General features: G+C 57.3%; 3 protein-coding genes across 10 annotated transcripts in view; 2 read left to right on the forward strand and 1 right to left on the reverse strand.

Annotated features, from left to right (window-relative positions):
* Window positions 1-7429, forward strand: part of RUBCN (rubicon autophagy regulator) — a 29709-nt gene extending 22280 nt beyond the window's left edge. For all 7 annotated transcript variants that reach the window (XM_051781613.1, XM_051781615.1, XM_051781614.1 and 4 more), the window contains 9 exons: window positions 607-664; window positions 1264-1396; window positions 1754-1899; window positions 2222-2286; window positions 2833-3071; window positions 3472-3533; window positions 3730-3883; window positions 4246-4339; window positions 5103-7429. In XM_051781613.1, the coding sequence (XP_051637573.1) occupies window positions 607-664; window positions 1264-1396; window positions 1754-1899; window positions 2222-2286; window positions 2833-3071; window positions 3472-3533; window positions 3730-3883; window positions 4246-4339; window positions 5103-5266 (1115 nt within the window). In that variant the 3' untranslated portion in view covers window positions 5267-7429. The remainder of the gene's footprint in view (window positions 1-606; window positions 665-1263; window positions 1397-1753; window positions 1900-2221; window positions 2287-2832; window positions 3072-3471; window positions 3534-3729; window positions 3884-4245; window positions 4340-5102) is intronic.
* A 941-nt stretch (window positions 7430-8370) lies between these two features.
* Window positions 8371-11933, reverse strand: LOC127468465 (deoxyribodipyrimidine photo-lyase-like). Of its 2 annotated transcripts, XM_051781649.1 has the most exons (10): window positions 11875-11933; window positions 11286-11568; window positions 10955-11100; window positions 10632-10814; window positions 10307-10465; window positions 9771-9969; window positions 9529-9681; window positions 9165-9286; window positions 8905-9064; window positions 8371-8700 (listed from the first exon to the last, which is right to left on the reverse strand). In XM_051781649.1, exons 2-10 carry the CDS (start codon window positions 11515-11517, stop codon window positions 8549-8551), a joined length of 1506 nt encoding a protein of 501 aa, XP_051637609.1. In that variant the 5' UTR covers window positions 11518-11568; window positions 11875-11933; the 3' UTR covers window positions 8371-8548. The 2 variants fall into 2 exon arrangements, with proteins under 2 accessions (XP_051637609.1, XP_051637608.1); XM_051781648.1 differs by lacking the exon at window positions 11875-11933 and having other exon boundaries at window positions 11286-11787.
* A 62-nt stretch (window positions 11934-11995) lies between these two features.
* LOC127468467 (mucin-5AC-like) lies at window positions 11996-18665 on the forward strand. The gene is made up of 6 exons (XM_051781652.1): window positions 11996-12289; window positions 13468-14163; window positions 16756-17139; window positions 17355-17471; window positions 17773-17858; window positions 18100-18665. Exons 1-6 carry the CDS (start codon window positions 12202-12204, stop codon window positions 18172-18174), a joined length of 1446 nt encoding a protein of 481 aa, XP_051637612.1. The 5' UTR covers window positions 11996-12201; the 3' UTR covers window positions 18175-18665.
* Window positions 18666-22045: the final 3380 nt, after the last annotated feature.

The following is a 22045-nucleotide window of genomic DNA, read 5'->3' on the forward strand; positions in this document are numbered from 1 at the left end:
GGACCCCTCTCTTCTCAGGAGGTGGGTCTGTGGCCTCTGCAGAGGGCTGGCCCCATGGCTGCTGGCTGCTCTCTGCAGGGATGCTGGCACGTCTGTGGAGTGCTGGGCACAGGCTGCCAGCCCTAGCTGTGCAGTCACTGACAAGCTGTGGTACAGCCACTGTCTGATCTTAGAGTTTTGCAGTCAAGTAGAGAAAAGGGCTCTGCATCCCATTGCTAATCACCTCCAGCATCTGTACTGTCTGTAGAGAGCTACTAACCCTTCTTGCTAACCTTGCAGTCCTGCCCTCCAAGCTCCTGTGTGTGCTCTGTTTCAGGCTGTGTCACTGCTAGGACTTGGTGTGTGACCTGTACCAGCAGCCACTTGTCTCCCCCAACCCCCAGGCTGGCTGTTTTTACAGCATCCCACCATACCTTTCCCTTGTAACTCTGACAGCTGACTGATTAGACTGCACCCTCCTTGCTCCTCAGTGCCACTGGTAGAAGTTGATGCTGTAGTTTACATGTTTTTCACACCTGGATGAGTTTTACCTTGAAGCTTTGGTTTGAAGTGAGTGTATTGCCCTGCCCTGCCCCATCTCTTCCACCTTGTCTGTTTTTGATTCAGATGCAGACATCAAGAGGAACCCAGACTCCAGGAAGTCCTTTCTCTCCTCGGACTCCATGTACGTCTTCAATGCATGGTGACACATCTTGGTACCAAGTTCTCCTTCCTGGCTAACTTTGCTCTTCCATGTGCATCAGTTGCTGCTTTGCACTGGAGTAGACATCCTTCCTTCCTTCCCTTTACTTAGCAGTTGAGCACTGGGTCCTAGTCTTAAATCTGGGAAGCAGTACCTGGGGATCATCAGGATATTCACATGAGGTAGATATGATATGGACTGGTGTCAGGAGAGATGCCCATACCTCCTAGTAGGTAAGAATCTGGTGACAACCTGGAGCATCTGGACTGGCTGCTGGCTTGCTGCTGGCTCTCAGCCTCCCCTGCCTCCCCCTCTCAGCTGGGACAGCCTGTTAGACTTCATGGTGCTGCCACCTTCTCTGTAACCCTCACTGCTGTGCTGTGACTCAAAGGGGGAACTGGGGACAGCTGCAAAGACAGAAATCAATCACACATATCAATTTTAAGCCTGTGTAGCAGTGCAGAAATAAGGAACCAGAGTGGAAGGGAGCATCTATATGGCTTGAGCCGGGTCTGGCACTGGGGGCTGGGAGGAGAGCACAGCTGTCAGACCCAGTACTAACCACTTTCTTTTCTGTCTAGAACCCACTCCTTCCTCAATTCCAACTCAGCAGAGGCTGTGGCCATGGGCTTGCTAAAGCAGTTTGAGGGCATGCAGCTCCCAGCTGCCTCTGAGTTGGAGTGGCTAGTCCCCGAGCACGATGCCCCACAGAAGGTAAGGCTGTGAGTCACTGTCACCAATTGCATTTGATCTTCCCTGAACCCTTGGCTTCACCCAACTGCTGAGGGGCTTTGCTCATCCCCGTGATCCCTTTCTGGAACTGGAAGAGGGAGTTTACCTGGGCTCTGGAGGTGGGTGCATCCAATCAGGGCTCTGCCACAGCAGCCTCCTACATCAGAGTGCTGGGGTCCCTGGGGACAGCCCTTCTCCAGCCCCTTTTCAGCTGGAGCAGCAGTTTGGTGCCGGGCAGTTTTCCAGAGGGCTGCACTTGCAGGTTTCTGGCGGTCCAGCCAGATGTACTGCCTTTGCAATACCAGACAGGGATCTGACCCTTTTGCCTGCCTCTCACAGCTCCTGCCCATCCCTGACTCTCTGCCTATCTCTCCTGACGATGGAGAACACGCTGACATCTACAAACTGAGGATTCGGGTGCGCGGAAACCTGGAGTGGGCCCCGCCACGGCCACAGATCATCTTCAACGTTCACCCAGCGCCAACGTAAGGACCCCTGTTGCTGGGGCCTCCCCAGGGACCTGCCCTTTCCAACCTTTTTCCATCAACACCAGCGTTGCTTATCCTCTCCCTCCCACTTGACTAATGGGGATTCCCTGCTCTGAGCCTGGTAAATCTCAGTGGTCACCACTGTGGGATGGTGAGATGGAGCCAGTGCCTGCAGTCGGTGTGGACCAGGATACAATAGGGCTTTTCCCACTGGATTTATTGTCCACACAAACATCCCAGACCTGTGCCAGTGCCCGTCTTCTGGTGCCAGGTGCCATCAGGGCTGGGCTCATGCATGTTGTCTTCTGTCCCTGGACAGGAGGAAGGTGGCTGTGGCCAAGCAGAATTACCGGTGTGCAGGCTGTGGCATCCGGACTGATCCTGGTGAGTGCTGGGGGCCTGACCCGTAGCTGGAGAGTGGGGAAGAACCTGTGAACAAGTGGGAAGATGCTGAGTGGGTGGGTGGTGGTGGAGCTCAGCACAAGGTCGCTGGGGCAGCTCTGCCTGCACTTTGATGTGCACCATCCACAGAGGAGCCTCCATCTCCAGAAGGTCAAGGGCTGGTGGAGGGAAAGTGCAGCCAGCCTGTCCTTTGGAGGACATTTCAGATGTTGACTGTTGTATGGCAGAGTCCTCTATTGGGGTCCTCAAGCTCCCAGCAGGTTCTGCTGTGGGTACAGCTGCAGTGTTCTTCCCTAAATGTGTAGGTAGATGTGGCTGCATGAGGCTGGACCATGGTCCTTCTGCAGTCAGAGGGGTGCTTGCAGACCCCCATGCTGAGCACTCTGGGGTGGAGGAGATACCAGCAAGGCAGAATGCCTTGCTTGTTGGAAATGCCTGTTGGAAAATCTGAGCAACACTGGGAGTCCAGTGTGTGGCTGGGCAGAGCCCGTGCCTGGGCTGACCTCGCTGTGTGCCTGGTTTGGGCAGATTACATCAAGCGGCTGCGGTACTGCGAGTACCTGGGGAAGTATTTCTGCCAGTGCTGCCACGAGAACGCCCAGACGGTCATCCCCAGCCGCATCCTGCGCAAGTGGGACTTCAGCAAGTACTATGTGAGCAACTTCTCCAAAGACCTGCTGAGCAAGATCTGGAGTGACCCACTCTTCAATGTGCAGGATATCAATCCTGCCCTGTACCGGAAAGTGAAGGCTCTCAACCAAGTGTGGGTAAGACCCTTTCCATGCCTTCCTGAGTAGGGTTTGGGTGAGGTGGGTGGCTGCCAACTGGCTGCCAATATTTGAAAGAAGCTGGTGAGAAGCAGATACTTCAGTTTTTGAGGCTTAAAACCTCATCACTGTGTCTTTCCGTTCGCCTCGTCTTCCTTCTTCAGTAACGCAGGAATTTCAAAAGGAATTTTTGGCTGGTATCCAGCTGGGCTTCAGTTTATCTCCTGGAGCACAATGGCAATGATTGTGCTTGCCTTGCCCTATGTGGTGTAAACACTTTGGGAACAGGGGAGCAGCAGCTGAGGAGCAGCAGTTGTTTCACCAACATGGGGAATGGGACAGACCTGCTCGGCCAAGGACTGTGCTAGTTACTGATTCTTTGTCCCCACTTCCTCTCCAGCTGCTGCGAATCCAGCTTTTCCACATGAAGAACATGTTCAAGACGTGCCGACTAGCTAAGGAGTGAGTACTGGGCTGTGAGATGAGGCTGTTTTGCTCTCCTGGTTCTGTCCTGGGGCACTTTGCACAGGGAATCTGTGCAGCCTGTGCAATGAGCAGCAGGGAGAGACGGGAGTGGAGGGGAAGAGAAAGCAGGAGTGGAGAGGGAGGGCTTAGTGGAGCCGCTTTATTCTGAGCTCTGGTTTCTCTTTCCTTGCAGCCTCCTGGACTCCTTTGACACAGTGCCTGGCCACTTGACAGAGGATCTGCACCTCTACTCACTGAGTGACCTCAGTGCCACGAAGAAAGGGGACCTGGTGCCTCGCCTGACAGAGCTCCTGAAGGCAGGCAGCCTGCACGTTGACAAGTGCATGGTAAGGCCTCCCTCACCTGCCTCCTGCCCAGCTCTGCACCCTCGGGAGCACCCTTGGGAGAAGGGTTTGCTGCAGAGATAACTGAAGGGGAGGCTTTGATGGGCAGGGCAGCCATCAAATTAACTGATTCAATGCTAACTGTTCCTGCCTGCTCCATAGACCTCCTATGCAGAACGTTTGGGATATTTGTTACCCACCCCTGACACACATAGATTCTGCTTTCCTCTGCTCCAGGCTGGTGAAGAGCTGTCCCACGTGGTTAGAGCAAGGCACTCTTGTCCTGCTCTGCTCTACCTCCTGCCCTGGTTGCCAGGGAGATGAGGAGGATTTAGCTGTTTTTTCCTCATCTTTTTTCCTTGCAGCTGTGCCAAGCCAAAGGCTTCATCTGCGAGTTCTGCCAGAATGAGGATGACATCATCTTCCCCTTTGAGCTCAACAAGTGCAGGACTTGTGAAGGTGAGATACTGGGGAGGAAGAGGGAGGAGACAGACCCTGGAGCCACCAAGGTCTGCCTCCAGTTTGAGTGGCATTTATGCTAGCAAGAGGTACAGAGCCATAGCCAGCCAGCCAGCCAGAGTGCCTCTGTGCATGGCCTGTGTCTACAACATGTTATGACAGCAGCAGATCAGCTTTGTAACAGTGGTTGGCCAGAGCTGCTGGCATGGTGGAGCGTGTAGGTCCCCTCCTGACCACGCTGTGTGCTGCCTGCCCTGGCAGCAGCAGGCGTTCGGGCTGTGACTGCAGCAAGTGGGTGTCTGGGAGTCCTGGCTTCCCTTCTGCTGTGGTTATGGGACAGGCTGCAGCCTGCACACAGCTCCCCTGCAGCTGCTTGGATGGCTGGAGCTGACCTTGCAGAGCAGAGAGAACCTGAAGGCTTTGTCTCTGTGTTCTTCCTGCCTGCCATGAAATCCCCAGACCCCTTCAGAAGTCATCCTTGATACTGCCCAGTACTAATATTTGAGTAGTGCTTGTCCCTGCAGCTTGGGACCAATCTCTGAACTGGCTTAAAATGGCTCCTGACAACATGCAAGTAGGTGCAGTGCCAGGGAAAACTTGGGCCAAAGTCACTGTTTCCTTGGAGTTCAGGAAAGTTTGGGGAGGGACCTTGTCACAGCTTCTGTGCTCCCAAAAGCTCTGTAGCTGGTCCAGGGACTTGCAGTGTGGAGTGTCAGGCAGTCTGTCTGCCTCTACCAGTTCTCAGCCATGCTCTCCCCCCCAGAGTGCAAAGCCTGCTACCACAAATCCTGCTTCAAATCCACGCACTGTCCCCGCTGTGAGCGCCTTCAAGCCCGGAGAGAGCTGATGGCCAAGCAGAGCATGGAGTCCTACATCTCAGACTACGAAGATGAGCTGGAGCAACCGGAGGCAGTGGCAGCCACATGAACAAGTTGCAGCCAAGGAGTGTATTGTGGGTTTATTTATGTGCGTGGCCTTCGACACCAGAGCCTGAGCCACGTGGAGATAAGGACTATTGGGAGGACTGGAGCACTGTCTTGAAGGGATCTGCAGTAGTGCTGTGCTGGGAAAAGGGCACATTCCATCGTCCAGATCTGCTCCAGGTACTGCTCATACTCCCTGATGCCTTTGCTTGGGGAAAGGCAGCTACTCCTGCCTGTCCTGCAGGCAGAACAGAGACTTTTTCCAAGCAGTTGTTCATGGTGGACAAGGCAGCGCTGTGGTGCCTGTCTCCGTGCCCTGCTCTGAGCCCAGCAGGGTCCCCTGAAGGGTCAGCACTTTCTGTTCATCACTTTCTGTTCATCTATACACCAGGAAGCTCTGGTCCACATCTGCTCCTTGGAGGAGGGAATCAACTCTCCGAGTTCTCTGACCCTCTGTTCTGCTGCTGGGGCTTGTGTGAATGGAGGAAGGATGGGGGGTTGGTTGTACGTTTAACAGCTCCCTTTCTGAAAGCTGGTGTGGGACACTGGTGGAGAGTTACTGTCACTCAAGGATCAGAGCAGAGGAGGTGGCAATGATGAAAACACCAGACTTCCCTTCCCCCTGCCTACAGCCTGTGCTGCAGTGGGACATTGCCCCTGGAGCAGCCACCCAAGGGGACTGGTGCTGACAGGCTTTTGGCAGGCAGATCCCCATGGCTCTATTAGGATCTGCCTCCATGGGATACAGGCTTCCAACCTACTTTGTCCTCATGCTGCCAGTCTGTCCTCTGTGGGGGGACATGTCCTCTTCTAAGGGTGACATGGGACCTCGCTCTGGTGGCACCAGGTCCTGCCTTGTGTGCAGCTGCCTTCTGCCCGAGACCTGTTGGGATGCAGGTGAAGGCCCAGCCCTCCAGCTGCATCCCCTGAGCCTCTGTCTCGGTTTGTTCTTTTAGGTTGGGTTTTTGTTTTTTAATCTGTTGGATTTGGTTTTATTTTTTTAATGTGGTTGTTTGTATTTTTAACTGTGTGTTCCCCTGCACGGAGGTGCTGCTTGAAACACCTCCTTAAGGGGCTTGTGATCTGCTTGCAGCTCACCAGTATAAATTCTCCAGGGCTGTCCTGCTCCTGGTTTATCACTCTTGGATGGAGCTGGCATTTGCCAGGTGTCCCCTCTCCCAGCAGACATCCTCCTCCCCTTGAGAGAGGGGTCCCTGAGCCAAGCAAAGCCTCCAAGCTTCCCAGCTGTGGTGCAGCAGGGTGACCAGGCAGGCTGCTTGCAGTGGGGGTGCATGGGGGGAGAGGGGTTTGGCACTGGGGTGCTGCAAAGGGTTGGTCCCTCGCTGATGCAGAGCTGCCTGCCGTGACTGACAGCTCTACAGGGTCAGACCCAGAGGTACAAGGTGAGCTCTGTGCCCTGGGGTTTGCGGTCAGTCAAGGAGGTGCCTCTGCAGTGCAGTGACTGCTTTAGCCCGTGGCACAGGTGAGTGTCCAGGACCACCTGGCATGGGTGGGATGTGGAGTGTTTGGAAGGACAGTGTGGCCTGTGTACGTGCAAGAAGGGTGTTGAGGGACTGGGGAGCAACGCACTGGCAGGAGGCATTGAGAGGCAGTGGCTCTTTCAGTGTGTGCCCTGACTAGAGGCTGGGATGTGACCCCTTGTGGGCTCTTCCTGTGGGGGTGGCAGGGTTGGGGAGAGGGGAAGAGGCTGGGACTAGGAGAGGTGGCTGCAGGGCTTGGTCAGGGAGGGTGGCTGCAAGCCTTGCTGCTGGGGGCCAGGCTGCTGCACAGCAGCATCTCTCCCCTGTCTGCAGCATCCTGACAAAGTCCCGGAAACAGGGTTCAGACCCCACTTGCTCCCCTGGGGTTTTTGCTGCCTTGTGTCTTGTGTCTGCTTGTGCTCTTCTGTTCACTCTATCTCTGCAAGCCCTGGGGCTACCAGATGCTGGTCTGCCTTAGTCTTGCCTGTCCCCAACCCCAAGCCAAGCCTTCCTGCTGCTGCCCGGAGCTGGCACCCCCTTCCCTGGAGCTGCCTCAGCAGCACACCTCCATTCACCCTATTTTGTTTGAAGCACTTTATTGTCATGGGACTGCAGCTGAGTGGCTGCCTGCATCCCTTTCTAGAAGCACTGAGTACATTTAGAGAAGAGGGAAGGAATTCTGGCTTAGTTATGGTTTCCACCCTCCGCCATGGACTGTGTCTGGAAGCAGCAGGACTTGCAAACCTGGCAGAGGTCTCCAGGGCAAGAGCCCAGCACTGACTGCTACAACTAACACTGGGCCTGGCCAAGGCAGTGAGCTCTTTGTGAGGGAGAGCGGAGGACTGCCCCAGCTGTCAGCTGGAGCCTTCCCCATGGGATTACTGTTGCACAGCATAGCAATTAAAATGCCGTCCTTAATAAACTAAGTTAATAAGGGATTCATTTGTGTTGTGACATTTCAGGTGGGGTAATGGTGTGTATCCCGCTTTGAATTCATGGGGCAGGCAGGGAGTGCTGCTGATGGCAGGGAGCAGTGGGGGGGACAGCTGGTGCAGCTGGTGATGCATCCCCAGATGTCACTGGGAGGGGGTTATTGTCACCGCCCCTTGGCTAATTCATCTGGTTTGTGGCCTCTTCCTGCAAACTGCCCACTGGACTTAGGGCAGGAGGTACAAGCCACTCCATGAGGGGCTGTCTGTAACGCCTGTCCCCTTCCTGAGCCTGCCTTTACTGCTGGCAGAGGGGCCCAGGGGCATGGTCTTGGCTGCTCTGTCCCTGCTCGCATCCCCATTCCATGCAGCCCAGCTGTCCCCTCGCAGCAGTGTTGTGCATTGCCCCATAAACACCATCAACACAGGTGATAGAAACTGTAAACTTTAAAACAACTGTTAAAATGCATCTGCCACCCAGCCCAGCACTGGCTCCACCACAAGCCACTTTCTGAGGGCTTTTTCCCCAGAAAAACCCTGCTCAGCTGAAATCTAAGCTGTGGTTAGCAGCAGCAGCAGTGACCTGGACTATCCTGAGCGTGGTGGTTGTAGAAAAGGTTTTTGGCAGTCCAGGCATGCTGAGCATGGGCTCTCACAGCTTCCAGGAGAGGACTCCAGCAGCTGTCCCAGCATGGCAGCTCGAGCAGGGGGTGGTGGCAGAGAAGAGACATGGGGCTTGATGCTGTTACAGCGAGCCCTCCAACAGCACCCGGGGTGATCCCTGCCCTGGGTGATCTCTGCAGGGTGGCACCTTGGCAAAGGCACATCTGCCCCAGTACAGAGGGGCGTGAGCCCTCTCAAGGCACACTCTGCCTGTCACTGGGAGTGTGTGGGGGCGTAGCGACGCTCGAACTGGTCCACGTCAAACTTGCGCTTGCAGCCGGCGTAGTTCATGTAGCGGATCTTCCCAAAGATGGCCCGCTCTGCCCAGCCCTGGTCGTGTATTCCACAGATGGACCACAGGCAGCCTGCCAGGCATGGGGATGGAGCGTCAGCTCTTCCCCTTGCTCGGAGGCACATGGAGAACAAGTGGGATGTGGGTGCAAAACAGGATGGGCTGGAGTATGGGTTGGGCCGCCTGCAGAGAGCACCTGCCCTGCCCTCCCCACTGCTGCAACCTTGGCCATCACAGATAAGACCCCCCCACCCTCTGCCCCCATCCTGCAGCTTGCCTACGTATCCGTTGGGGTCCCTCCCATCCAGCTCGTAGCGGTCATTAAGGTAGATGGCAAACTTCAGGGCCTCCTCAGGGGAGCGAGTCCACTCCAGGATCTTCTTGGCCCAGTACATCCGCAGGAAGCCGTGCATCTTCCCCTCCCGGACCATTTGGAGCTGGGGGGATAGGGACAGCCGTAGGGGTCAGCCTGTGCCAGGTCACTTCTGCCCCTTGGTAAAAAGCTCAGCAGTTTGTGGGGAAGATGTAGGGCAGTACCTGGGCAGCATTCCAGAGTGGGTCGTGTGTGGTCCCCTGCTCCAGCTCCTGCAGACTGTAGATATAAGGCCTCTTGTCTTTGGCGTGGAGTTTCAGGGTGGTTTGTGCCCAGTCGTAGGCACCTGTGAGCAAGAGATGAGGAGCAACACTGAGCAACCTGCCACTGCAGGGTACCAAGGAAGAGATGGGAGAGCTGGGCTCTTGAAGGCACCAGTCTTGAGGGCACCTGCCTCCAGAAGGGGCCAAACGATGGGACATTAGTGCCCCCACAGGCCTCCTCCTAGCAGAAATAGGACTGCCAAGTTGGAGTGACCAGTTGGGTACCAGCCTGGCCCCCAGCACTGCCCACATGACCTGATGCTACCCTGCACACTGTCGTAGTTCTCATTGTAGTAGCAGAAGTTTTCAGCCAGCTCCCGCCGCACCACAGCCTCCTCCACGAACGCATCCACCGACTCCTTGTACTTGCGCCGGTGCTTCTGCACCTCCAGGATGACTCGCTGGGTGGAAACCTGGCCTGGGGACATGGGGAAGGAGCAAGTCAGGCTGCCAGTCCAAGACACCCTGCTCAGTCCTACTGCAGAGTGGAAAGCCTGGGACACTCACCAAAGTGGAACCATGGGGACAGGTTGCTGAGAGCTGCTTTGTTGGGATCGTTCCGGTGGGAGCCAAAGGATTTCAGTCGCTCTGTGATGAAGGATTTCAGCACAGCCAGCCCTGCAGCTGTGCCAGGGGTTGCCCAGTCCACCTCCTTCACAGTGTGGTCCACCTGCAAGCTGGAATAACAGGCCTCCCAAGCAATGGGCTGGGCGGCGACTGAGCAGTGAGTGCCTTTGCAGATGCTTTTCAGCCAGGACTGTCCCAGAATGTTATGTCCCCTGGATGTCCCCAACCAGCAAGTCCCCAGCCCATGCTAGCTGCCTCCTCTTAACTAGCCCTCTGCATGGCAGAGATGTTGGAATTGAATGAATGAGGTGGGAACCTCCCCTTCCCCAGGGCATCCCCATTTCTACACCATCTGTGTGTGACCTCAGGCAGGTTACTGTCCCCACCCCCTGCCAACCCCTCCCAGGATCACAAAGCAGCTGTGAAACACGCTGGGACAGGTTGTGAATGGGTTTGGAGGTGTCTCCTGCTAGTACCTCTGCTGGGCAGGACGGGGGATATGGGTGACGAACAACAGGGGGGAACTCAGTGAGGAACTCAGGGAGCTGAGCGTGGATCTTGCCCCGGATGGTCCTGGCGCTGTATTCCTGCTTGGGGGAGGCAACCCAGCAGGGCACGATGTTGTGGGCATCAACCTGGGAAGCAAAGCCATGGAGGCAGTGTGACATGAAGCAAATGGTCCCAAATGACATGACACACATGCTCTCTGCTCAAGTCACTCCAGTGCAGAAAACACAGGAGACAAGTTTCTCCCACATCTCACCATCAAGAATTTTCCCTTCCCAGAGTGCTGACACCCACCTGTGCAAATGGCACATCCTCTGGCAACTGTTCCCTGACGTCCTCCACCCACTGCCGGGGGAGGCGGAGGGGACTGAAGTCTGTCACCAGCCCACCCACACCAAGCTCCACCACAAACGCAGGCAGCACGTCCTTGGGGTAGCCCAGCAGCAAGTGGAAGGAGATGTTCAGCTCTGCACACTCCTACAGCGACAGGGAAAGGGCTATGGGACAGTTCATAGCTCTGCAGACCCCAGCCAACCACCATCCGCCAAAGGGATGGATCTGCCTCCCCCTTCCCCAGAAGCCCTGTCCCACCCAGCAGGGACAACCCCTGGCTGTACCTCGGCCACCTCCTGCAGGCCTCTCAGCATGAAACCGTAGTGCCGGATGGTGGCCTCCAGGAATTTGGGCACCAGGCAGAAGCAGATGTGGAGAGGCAGCTCCTGTTTGAGGGCCAGGCGCTGGGCGTAGAGGAAAGCCCAGTTATCTGGGGAGAAATCACACAGGGCAGTGTCAGGAGGATGCTTCACTGAAGAGATGGGGATGGGGTTTCACAAGAAGTTTCTCCCCAGACGCCCCTGCAGAGGGGGGCCAGGTCCAAGGCCTACCGGGGGAAGGGACCAGAGCCATGGGAGCTCTGCTTCCCGGCCCCTTCTGCCAGCTGGTTCGCACCTTGTACCCGCTGATCCCGGCACATCCAGTAAAGGATGCACCGAGCATTATCCTTCAGGTCCGAGCCCTGCGAGACGAGGCGAACCCGCTTTTTGTTGTACTTGAACTCTCGCACGGATGGGGCCGCCTTCCGCCGGGCCTCCTGCATCGCCTCCTCTTCCTCCGTCCTCCTCCGAGACACGCGAGGCACCTCCGTGACCTCGGCCTTTCGCTTCCCTTGTCCCCGCGGCATCCTCAGGACCGCCCGGGCCAGCGCCCGGAGCACCGTGGCTGCGAGCGGCCGCTGCGAGAGAAAACGAGACCGTGCTGCACTTCCGAGAGGAAACGAAACCCTGATGAGCTTTCCCTCTTCCTTGCGCATCCCAGTCCGCCCCCAGAGCCCGGGGGATGCTGGTCCCCTGCCCATCCTGGTCCTCGGGCACGGGTGCCCTGCCCGTTCCGTTTACCGATCCGATCCGCTCCTGGTCCCCGATCCCCGGGTAGGGGTCCCGACCCCGACCCCGACCCCGACTGCGATCCCGACCCCGACCCCGACTCCGATCCCGACCCCGACCCCGATCCCGATCCCGACCCTGACCCCGATCCCTACCCGGCACCACGCGGTCCTCCCAGTGTTACACAAGCTGTGGGCGTGTGTAAAGGGCGTGGTCATGGGTGTGGCCTCGTGCAGGGAGGGGCGTGCCCCCAGCGCCTGGGACCGCCCCCCGCCCCCGGGCGCAGGTGCTACCCCGATGTCCCCGACGCGCCCACGGCGCTGCACCTGCTCGGGAGGGGGGACAGTGCCCGCTGGTGCCTCCCCTCCCTGCCCCCGGGAACGAGGAAGCAGCTCCAGCCACCTTCAGCCATCACTCGGCAGCGCAGTTCCCCACTAGCACCATCCTACGCGCTGTGTCCTCAGGTCCACACCTTGCAAGGCATGGGGGTGCTGGCTTTGGACATGTCTGGGGGGACAGGAGGGCTGCCCGTGCTGCTGCTGAGCCTTGCTGTGCTGGATCTTATGCTGGGTAAGGGCTGAACGGTATGTGGTGGTGTCTGGAGTGCATGGGGAGGGGAGAGCATCAATCTCCAGAGTGGTGGGTGGCCCTGTAGTGGCTTCAGCCACAGAGGTGAAACGCTGTGGGTGTTGTTTGCTCTCCAACATCTCAGCTCTATCCTAGTGAGTGAACAGGGCAGCGCTTTGCAAAACATGAGCGACGAGCTTGGCTTTATTTCTTTTGCCTCTCACGTGGGTCTCCATCTGGGCAGAGAAGACCTTGGACCCAGCTGGACCCCCTCGCTGAACCTTGGTCCATGCTGGGCTCACTGCCTTTGCTACAACCTGCCCAGCAGCACCAAACAGCCCTGCCTGGATGGCAACATCACCAGGATGTACTGGGCCTGGAAAACTTCAAATGCCACCCAACGCTGGCACTTGACACAAAGCAAGAGCAGTGTTGAGTTGAGCCCAGGGAATAAACCTGAGGCTTGTACCTACTGGGATAAACCTGAGGCTTGTACCTTCTGAGACCCTCAAGCTACAGCCATAGGTTCCTTCCTGCTGCATCCCTCAACCCCCTTGCAGAGGTTTTGTGGGTCACAGCACGTCTCTCATGGACTTGCCCTGAGCTGCAAGCTGGTATTTTTTCCTTTGTAGGGCTTCTTCCCCCGTTGCCATTATTTACACCCAGTGCTATCAGTTCCTGACTATCTGCAGCAGAGAGGTTTGTGTAAACTGCTGCTGCTGCATTTCCAGACTGTCTCACGGTCACCAGTTCCTGCTCAGCTCTTCCTGTCAGACGGGTTTGTCCGACTTCCTCCAGGGATGGGTGAAGGTGGTGGAATGGGTCTCAGGACTGGCACCTACAGGAGTTTCTACCCTGGCACCGGTGATGCCATGGCTTGTTCCTACTTTGTCAGGCTGGAGATTTACGTGGTTTGCCTTGCTGATGGTCACGCTGCCATTCAGGGAAACCACGTGCTTGATCCATGCAAGGTGGAAAATCCCCAGTCCTGACGATCCATGATTGATGCAAGGCTTGGGCGGCTCATGGCGGTGGTAATGTTGCACCATCCCCAGCAGTCATGATCTCAGCCTTTCACTGCCAGCCCTTGTGTGCTGTCTGCCACCTCTTTGCAGGGACCACTGTCAAAGACATGACAATCCCTGCATCCCTGACTCTCCTTACATGCTTGACACCCACAGAGACCATGGCACTGCTGCCCAACACCAGCTCAAGCACTGCAGCCACCCTCCCTCCCTCCAGTCCTGCAACCTCCACCCCAGAGATGCCAATGGATGCCTTCACACCCAGTGCTGCTGCACCTCAGGGGAGCAGCCTGGAAGCCTCCAGCATCGCCACAGCACAGGAGAGGGGCAGCACAGCCCACAGCACTACTGGATCGCCTAGGCTGGGGCTCACCACTGGCACGCCAACAGGGGTGGGGCTCACCACCGGCACCCCAACTTCAACCTCCATGGCCATAACACCCAACTGTCCCAAGGCAACCAATGTCACATCTGTGAGGACCAGCACAGCCCTGGCTTTGAGCTCATTTGGAGCTGAAATGAGCACGCTGCCTCCCCCCACATCTACTCTTGTCTCCTCCACCTGGGTGGGCACCACACTTGGCACCAGCACCCACCAAGGGCCAGCCATGACCACGCTGCTTGGCAGCACATCCCCAGGGAGTGCCAGCACCTCTTCTCCCACCACACCAGCACTGACAGACACTTCAAACAAGCCCTTGACAACCCCATCAGACACCACAGCCTCCCTCATTACTAGCACGGTGGCCACCAAGGGCACCCCTGCCCCCAGCCAGCCAGTTGGGACCACGGCCAGGACCACCCTTGGTACCTCCACCCTGACAGCACCTGAGACTACCAGTGCCACTGCAGGTGAGTGCAGCCATGGGACACCTGGGGGGCAGGATCAGGGTGGCAAATCCCCATGGGATCTTCCATCCTGCTCAGCCAGGCCCCTGGCTCCTTCCCCACAGCCCAGCCCATGGCCTGGCTCCAGCCCTGTGGGGGCTGCCTGGTCTCTAGGCTCTTCAGGCCAGTGGATGGTCCTATGCTGGACTGTGACTGTGCCTTGGTGGGACTGTGCCTAGCAGTGTGACTGTACCAGGGTCTGACAGTTCCTGATGGTGTGGCTGTACTGCAATTGTGCGGCTGCGCTGTGGCTGTACCTCTGTGGTGTGGCTGTACTGCAGCAGTGTGGCTGTACTGTGGCTGTGCCATGGCTGTGTGGCTGTGCCCCTGGCAGTGAGCCTGCACCTTGTCAGTGAGACTGTACGTACCCTGTACCTCAAGGAATGGGCCTGTACCCCAGCAGTCCCCTTACCATGGGACTTAAAATGTGCCCTGGTGACACCCCACTCCATGCACATCAACCAGAGCAGGGAGACTGTGCCCTATCCCAGTACCCCTGGCTGTGCACGGTACCACGGTGTCCCTGGTGTCCCTGTACCCCAGCAGAGCAACTGTGTCCTCACAGAGTACCTGCACCCTGGCCTAATGCCCACAGTGTGAGAGCACCTCATCAGAGTGCCTGTACTCTGGTGATGGCCTCTGTGTGCCTGTGCCCCAGCAGTGCCCCCGTGTACCTGTACAGCAGCAGGGCAGATGTGCTCTGACAATCCTCCAGCATGCCTTGCCTTCCTGCCTGCGGAATGCCTGTACCTGGCCCAGTGCCTGCAGGCGCCTCTGACTGGTCTTGTCCCTGACCCTGAGAAGAAGGAAGCTCCAGCTGTGAGCAGTACACTTCAGCTGTGATACGCTGTGACACGGGGAAGTGATGCCTGTACAGACAGCCCAGGGGACAAACCCTCAGCCTGGAGCACGCCCTTCCTGAGTGCTGCCTGTTCTCTCGGCCAGTTCCTCACGCTCAGGCAGAGCTGCCTGTTGTCTCCCGAGGGCGTTGGTGCTGGGAGCCACCACCAAACATCACCCCTGTGGCGAAGCGCAGGGACGGTTCCAGGTAGCCTGGCTACTTCCCTGGACTTTTTTCCATTGTCACACTCTCCTCAGTAGGCAGAGGACGGCACAGTCCTGAGCTGCAGGGACCAGGTCTGTCGTAGTGGTGGCCTTGCTGGCCTGCCCTGCCCACTGCTCGTGGCTGCTCTGGGTCCAGCCGTGCAGTTGATGTCTGACCTGGAAACCTCAGTGCTGGGGCTGTGGGGAGCACTCAGAGCTGTGCCTGCGGGGTGTAACAGTTCCTGCTCACCTGGACATGGCTGGGCAGAGAGGGGGGCTGCCCCTGCTCTTGCCCCTGCTGCTGCTGCTGTTGCTGAGCCTCACCTGCCTCGCCGTGCTGCACCTTGCTCTGGGTAAGGGCTGAGTGGGATGTGGTGCTCTCCACGGGGTGGGTGGTGAGTGGGGAGCATCATTCCCCAGGGTGGTGGGGAATGATCCTGCATCTGTGGGGTGGGGGGGTGAAATGCTGCGGGTGCTGTTTGATAAATGGGAAGCAGAGGTGGACTTCTGGCTTCTCCTTTGTGTGAGGATGAGGCCCTTCAGTGCAGACACTCACCTGGTGTGGGCTGGGATCAGACCTTTGCCCTTCTCTACATTGTTATTTAAGCAGCTGCTGTGTGCAGGGAGGGAGTGGCTGCCGGGGGCTTTGGAAGTTTCTGGCTGGGTTGGCTGAAAGCAGATGGTGGTTTGTGGCTCCGTTTCCCATTCTCATGTAAGCAGAGCCCCAGACTCACTGTGTTTCTGCTGGGAACACTGGGGGATCCAGTCTGGCGTCCCAAAGCCGCCACCTCACAGACACCCCTTGACAAAGGGTCAGGCAGCCAGGCTGTCCTGTGCATCCTTTGGAGTAGGTTACAGATCCCTGGGCTTTGCTTGGGGACAGCACACTGCCCTGGCACAGGGTCTGGGTGGGAAGAGAGGATGTCCCTCCTCTGTCTCACAACCCCCTGGCAGTTTCGTGGGTCACAGCACGTCTCTAACGGCTCGCCCTGAGCTGCAAGCTGGGATTTGTTCCTCTGTGGGGCTGCTTCCCCCGTTGCCATTATTTACACCCAGTGCTATCAGTTCCTGACTATCTGCAGCAGAGAGGTTTGTGTAAACTGCTGCTGCTGCATTTCCAGACTGTCTCACGGTCACCAGTTCCTGCTCGGCTCTTCCTGTCAGACGGGTTTGTCTGATTTCCTTCAGGGATGGGTGAAAGTGATGGAATGGGTCTTAGGACTGGCACCTACAGGAGTTTGTGCCCTGGCACGGTGATGCCCATGGCTTGTTCCTACTTTGTCAGGCTGGGGATTTACATGGCTGACCTTGCAGATGCCCATTCAGGGAATCCACGTGTTTGATCCATGCAGGATGGTGAATTTCCATTCCCAATGGTCCATGGCTGATGTGTAGCTTTGATTTCCTTGGGGACCTCATGGTGGTGGTGATGCTGTGCCATCCCCAGAACAGCCATGGCCTCAGCCTTTTACCACCAACCCTTGTGCATCTCATTGTCCAACCTCTTTGCAGAGACAACTGCCATGGGTGTGACAGCAGCCACGTCCCCATCTCCCCCCACCTCCTCAATATCTATGGAGACCTCTGCACAGCTGCCCACCACTGACTCCACCACTGCAGCCACCCTCTCTCCCTCCAGCCCTGAAACAGAAGCTTCCACCCCAGAGAGGTCCAGCACATCCCCAGGGACTGGCAGCACCCCAACTCCCACCACGCCTCCTCCCACCACAACAACAGCTACTTCATCTGAGCCCTTGACAACCCTGGCAAACACCACGGCCAGCCCTGTTATCAGCACGGAGGTCCCCCTGAGCACCCCCTCTCCCAGCCACCCGGCCAGGACCACATCCAGGACTACCCCTGGCATCTTCCCCCCAACTATGGAGTCGACTCCAGGTACCCTGCCAGTATCTGGGACCCCCAGTGCAGCCATGGGTGGGTTCCCTACGGGAAGGTAGGGACACTTTCACGGGGACAAATCCTCACAGGGATTCTGGGCATGTCCTAGGGTGGCTTCATGTATGTGTCTTTGCTTAGGCTTGGTCCGTCCCCAGCTGCAGGAGCATCCTGCACCTCTGCAGAGAGTACTAACGTAACATTGCTTTGCACAGGCATTGAGTTCTCTTTCCCCACCACGAACTCGACCCAGACCTCAGAGGTTACCCACAGCACCTCTGCAGACCTGCCAATGCCGCCACCCGTCTGCCCCACTGGCTCATCCAACACCAGTAAGTGCAGTGCCTGTGGGCATCACCACCCACCCATTGTAGTTTTGGACTGCCACAGGCTAGTGCGGGGGGTCCTGGAACCCCACTGCTTTTGCCATGTTCTCAATGATGCTCTGGGGAATGTGCTCTGGGTTTGCTGTACAGTGGGAGGGTTGTTCTGACAGTGTAGAGTGTCCATGGCACAATGAACCTGGGAGGAGGTCCCGTGTCTGTGCCAGCAATCTGATGGAAAGACCCCCAGGTTCTTTGTTGCAATCCAAGGTTCAAGGGCAATAACCAGAGCCACATTTTTTGTCCCTAGGTGCATCTCGCCTCTTCCTGTCTCTGCGGCTAAGCACCCCCCTGGACCTGGGGAACAGCACGGTGCAGGAGCTGGTGTTGTCCAAGGTAAGGTGTGTGGGAGGAGATGCCATTTTGCATCTGCCAGCCATGGTCCAGGCAGTCAGGGAGGGGTCAGGCAGCCAGTGGGAGGAGAAGGCTGGGTCTTGCATTGATTGTCACCTGTAACCCTTTTGGATGAAGGGGAGACCCTCTAGCTGACACACTTCAGGATCAGGCCCTTTCGAGGTGGGGACAGGGGGTAGGAAACCCCCTCTGGCATGGTTTGATGGCTGTTCTTTCCCCACAGCTCCGTGAGAACCTTCAGACAGCATTCCCGTGCGCTGGCCTGTCATTGGAATGGCGAGGGAAGAGGAGCCCCTGACCACTGCCCCTCGCCCTGCCAGCTCCCACATGTACTGGCAAAGCCATCTGCTCCCGGCTCCTTACTCCATGGCAGTGCAGCCCCTTGGGGTAACCTGCCCAGCTCCTCTTGAACTTGGGGCTCCCCGTCCTTCCTTGTGCCCCTCCAGTGCCCCCCGTGGGCTGCGGTGCCCCTGCCCCTTCCCACAGCCTGTCTGTAAAGGCCAAGACCTCCCACCAACCTGCTCCAGACCCGGCTCCTGTGGTGTGACCCCTTCCAGCGCTGCCAGGGGGCTGGAAGGAGAGGACCCTGTGGGACTGGGCTTTTACAGCTGGGACTGTGCTGGCTCAGCCATCAAAGCCACCCTGGGGACTGATAGATGAGAGGAAGGAGACCTGGAGCTCCCAGTACTGCTGTGCCCAAGGCTCACCTGCGGTATTGCTGACAGAGGAGCACGCCCGTGCCAACACGGGCCGGGCAGTAAATAGAAACTCCATGCTTTCTGTGTTGAAGTTGATGACTTCTTTATTTTCCAAGTTGCCTTTCACAATTTTCAGCTTTGCCATCTGTTGGAGGTACAGGAGAGGAAAGCCGCCCGAGTCTCAAAAGCTTCTCATGGAGAGACAGGCTCAGGGCTGTCCCCTCCTGGCAGGGGCGGCCACAGACATTCCCGAGGATGGCTGGGAACTCCAGCAGACGGGGGTCCCTGCTTTGGTGCTCTCTGCCCCATGGCACCCCACAGCTGCTGGGGCAGTTCTACACACCACGGGGCCGTGGAAATCCTGTGGGCTGTGCTCCTTCCCTGTTTTTTTCCAGTCCCCAGCTAAGGAGACGGCCGCAACATCTGTCCCCCTGCAGCAAAGTCATTTATTAACTGATTAATTAGCCAGATAAAATCCAACTGAAGCAATTATTAGCCTAAGCAAGTCACCTCGCCTGGAGATTGAAAACTAAAATAATTAGAAAATAACCCTGTTGCGTGTCAGGGATTGTTTTTGGCTGATCCCTATTCCTCACTGGCAGCCCTCACCGCCCCAGCACAGGGAGGGCTGGGAAGGGGTGCATGAGGCTGAGGGATGCCAAATATGGGGACTGCTCCCAGGCTGCCCGGGTTGTCAACCATCTGGGAAGGAACCAGCAGCTGGACAGGATAGGGAAAGACTACATGGGATCACCTGGCTGCCTGCCAGCTCTCAGGGGCTGGGAGAGGCTGGGCTGGGGCTGGAGGCCTGTGCCCAGGCAGCTTGTCGGGATGCTCCCACTTGGGATGCCCCTTGCATCCCAGGGTTGCCCCTTTGCTCTTTAGGATGCTGCCTGTCTTTCGTGGGCTTGTTGGACTCACTGACACCGAGAGAGGTCCCTTGGCACCCGGGCAGGGAGCTGGGGAGTAGGGCAAAACCTACCAGAAGGGGTCCCCGTGCTGGACGCCTGATGGGGTGCTGGGAAAGAAATCCTTGTGGTCTGCCTACGCCGTGGAGCTGGGCCAAGAGTCCTCCCACGTCGTGTCCCACCGGGCTGTTTTCTCCGGCTGTTGAATCCATAACTTCAGACCCCGGGACATGGCTGGGTGCCAAAGCCGGCGTAGTGGAGCCAAACTGCGTCACAAAGGGAGGAAAAGGTCCTGAAGCGCTGGGATGAAAAGGTGACTGGGGTACTCACTGTCCTCTGCCAGCACGGCTGCCTTCCACCGTTATCGTGGTCGGGGGGCAGTGAGAGGAGGAGATGTTCTGGTCCCCTCTGCCCCCAGCCCGGGAGGGAGAAGAGGGACACAGTGGGGGCATGTGGCTCATGTGGGGGTGGTGGTCACTGCCCAGGCACTGGCAGCACAGAACTCTGGCAAGTCCCTGACACTACCCATGTTCTCCTTGCCTGCCATCCTCGAGGATGCTGGCTGCCACTTTCACCCCGTGGCTGCTTGCCTGCCATGGATCTCTGACCAGAGGGGCCTTGGGAGGTTGTATCCAGGTCCTGCTGCTTTCCCAGCCCACAAATCAGTTCTCACCATCTTTGCTGTGATCCACTGCCATCTACCAGCATTTTCCCAAGGAGCAGACCCAGTGCCCAGCAGGACTGTCCCCTTCAGAGGGCCTGGCAGCATCATGGAGTGCCTATCTCCCTTGTGACTCAGATGTCCCTTCCAGTGTCCCCCTCCCCTTCAGCCCTGCCGATGGCTATAGCCCAGCTCCTGCTGTTTGGCAGGAGGGTGTTGCAACACACCCAGCATGCCAAGTCATCCAGAACCTGTGGAGTTGATGGATAACCTGGTTTCCCCCACTACCACCCTGAGCCCTCTCCAAATGCCCTTGCCAGGAGGTTAGAGGGGATCCAGTAGGAGATGCTGTGTTCTCTACAAAGCTGGATCAACCAGCCCATTAATTCCAGAAAGGCTGATAAGGCACTGTGCTGGGCCATGCTCTGCTGTGCTGGAAGGTGTAGAGCCCCTGGGTGCTGGGATTTGTAGAATTGCCCCATGGCTACAGCCTCCTGAAGGGCTCCAGTGCCCACATGATGCTTTGGTCCTTGGTAACTGCTGATGAAAGTCATTCTTTCAGGAATCAGCGCTTTGTCAGGATGTTTGTTTCAGGAGTAGCAGAAGGATCATTAAAAAACCCCTTCCCAGGGTGGGAGCTGGACACCATCCTTGAGACAAGGCATTCCTCAGTGACTGCAGGCTTTCTTGGGAGGGTGTACCAATCAATGCCAGAGCAGAGGGACAAATTTGGTGTGTCATCCCTGTGATTCTGCTGGGAGATGAGTTTTCTTGGGGACAGCATGAGCAGGAGTTGGAGGTATGAGGGTCTCCAGGCAGAGCTGGCTTGGGGAGCATGGACAGGAGCTTGTAGGAGGGCTGCACCTTGCTTCAGCCAGGTTGCTTTCCCCTATGCTGAGCAGCACGTTTGCAACAGTCCCTGTGGTTCCCACCACATTTTACACCTCAAACACCATCTGGAGCAGCCTTCTCCAGCGTCAGCATATATTCCCTGTTGGGGTGGCTTTCCAAAGTGATATGGCATTGTCAGCACAGGCAGGAACAACTCTCCCACGGTAGGTTTGTATCCCTCTAATCCTCCATCAGCCCAGGTGTGGTGGCTGCTCAGGTGGTCACTGGCTGGGCAGTCACCCTGTGATCTGCAGTGCTGGTTGCACAGGCCCCCAGTGCACTGTTCCCCCCTGGCTTTACCCCCACACCGGCATTTTCAGTGAGCAGGGGAACATTTGTTCCAGGTGAGTGGCGCTCCCCCCGATTTACGGTCTGTGCCCAGTTCCCACTGCCAGGGGTAATGCGTGGGTTTACAGGATGGTGCTTCACCAGCCGTGACTTGGCCCCCCCTGGCATTTCCCTGTTGACTCTGCCTAGCTGATGGGTTGGGGGTGTCCCTCAACGTGCCCAGCCACTGCTGCCTACCTGATGGAGGCCAGCTCCAGCGGGACACTCTGTACTGCCTAACACCCCTCATAACACTTTGCAGGAGTTGCCTGGGGGCATTTCTGGTTAAGAAGTGTTTAATTGACTACAGAACCATGTAGTGGTGGAAGTTTGCATAATGCTGTTCACGAGGGAGCTGGCAGCAGTTTTCAAGGAGGGGGGGATGTGCAAGAATTGCTGTTTCAGGAGAAGGAGGAAGGAGAAATATAGGGGTGAAGTGACTCAGGGGATCAAGGTGAAGTGACCCAGGGATTCCCCATAGCAGGGAAGGGGGTCCAGGCCTGCGACTTTTCCTGCTCTAGCTTCTGGGGATGCTGGTCCCACCTCGCAGAGAAGCTTTCCTGGATAATTTGCCCCCTCCCAGCACCCCAGCACTGCTGTGCCCATACTGAAGTGCAGGTTTCAAACCCCACTGGGACGTGCTGGAGCTCTGGACAGGGATCTCTAGTGCTTCCAGTTGCAGCT

Source organism: Manacus candei, unplaced genomic scaffold (genome assembly GCF_025592945.1).
Source record: "Manacus candei isolate 608988 ecotype Guabito, Panama unplaced genomic scaffold, ASM2559294v1 h1tg000015l, whole genome shotgun sequence".
Classification (NCBI taxonomy): domain Eukaryota; kingdom Metazoa; phylum Chordata; class Aves; order Passeriformes; family Pipridae; genus Manacus; species Manacus candei.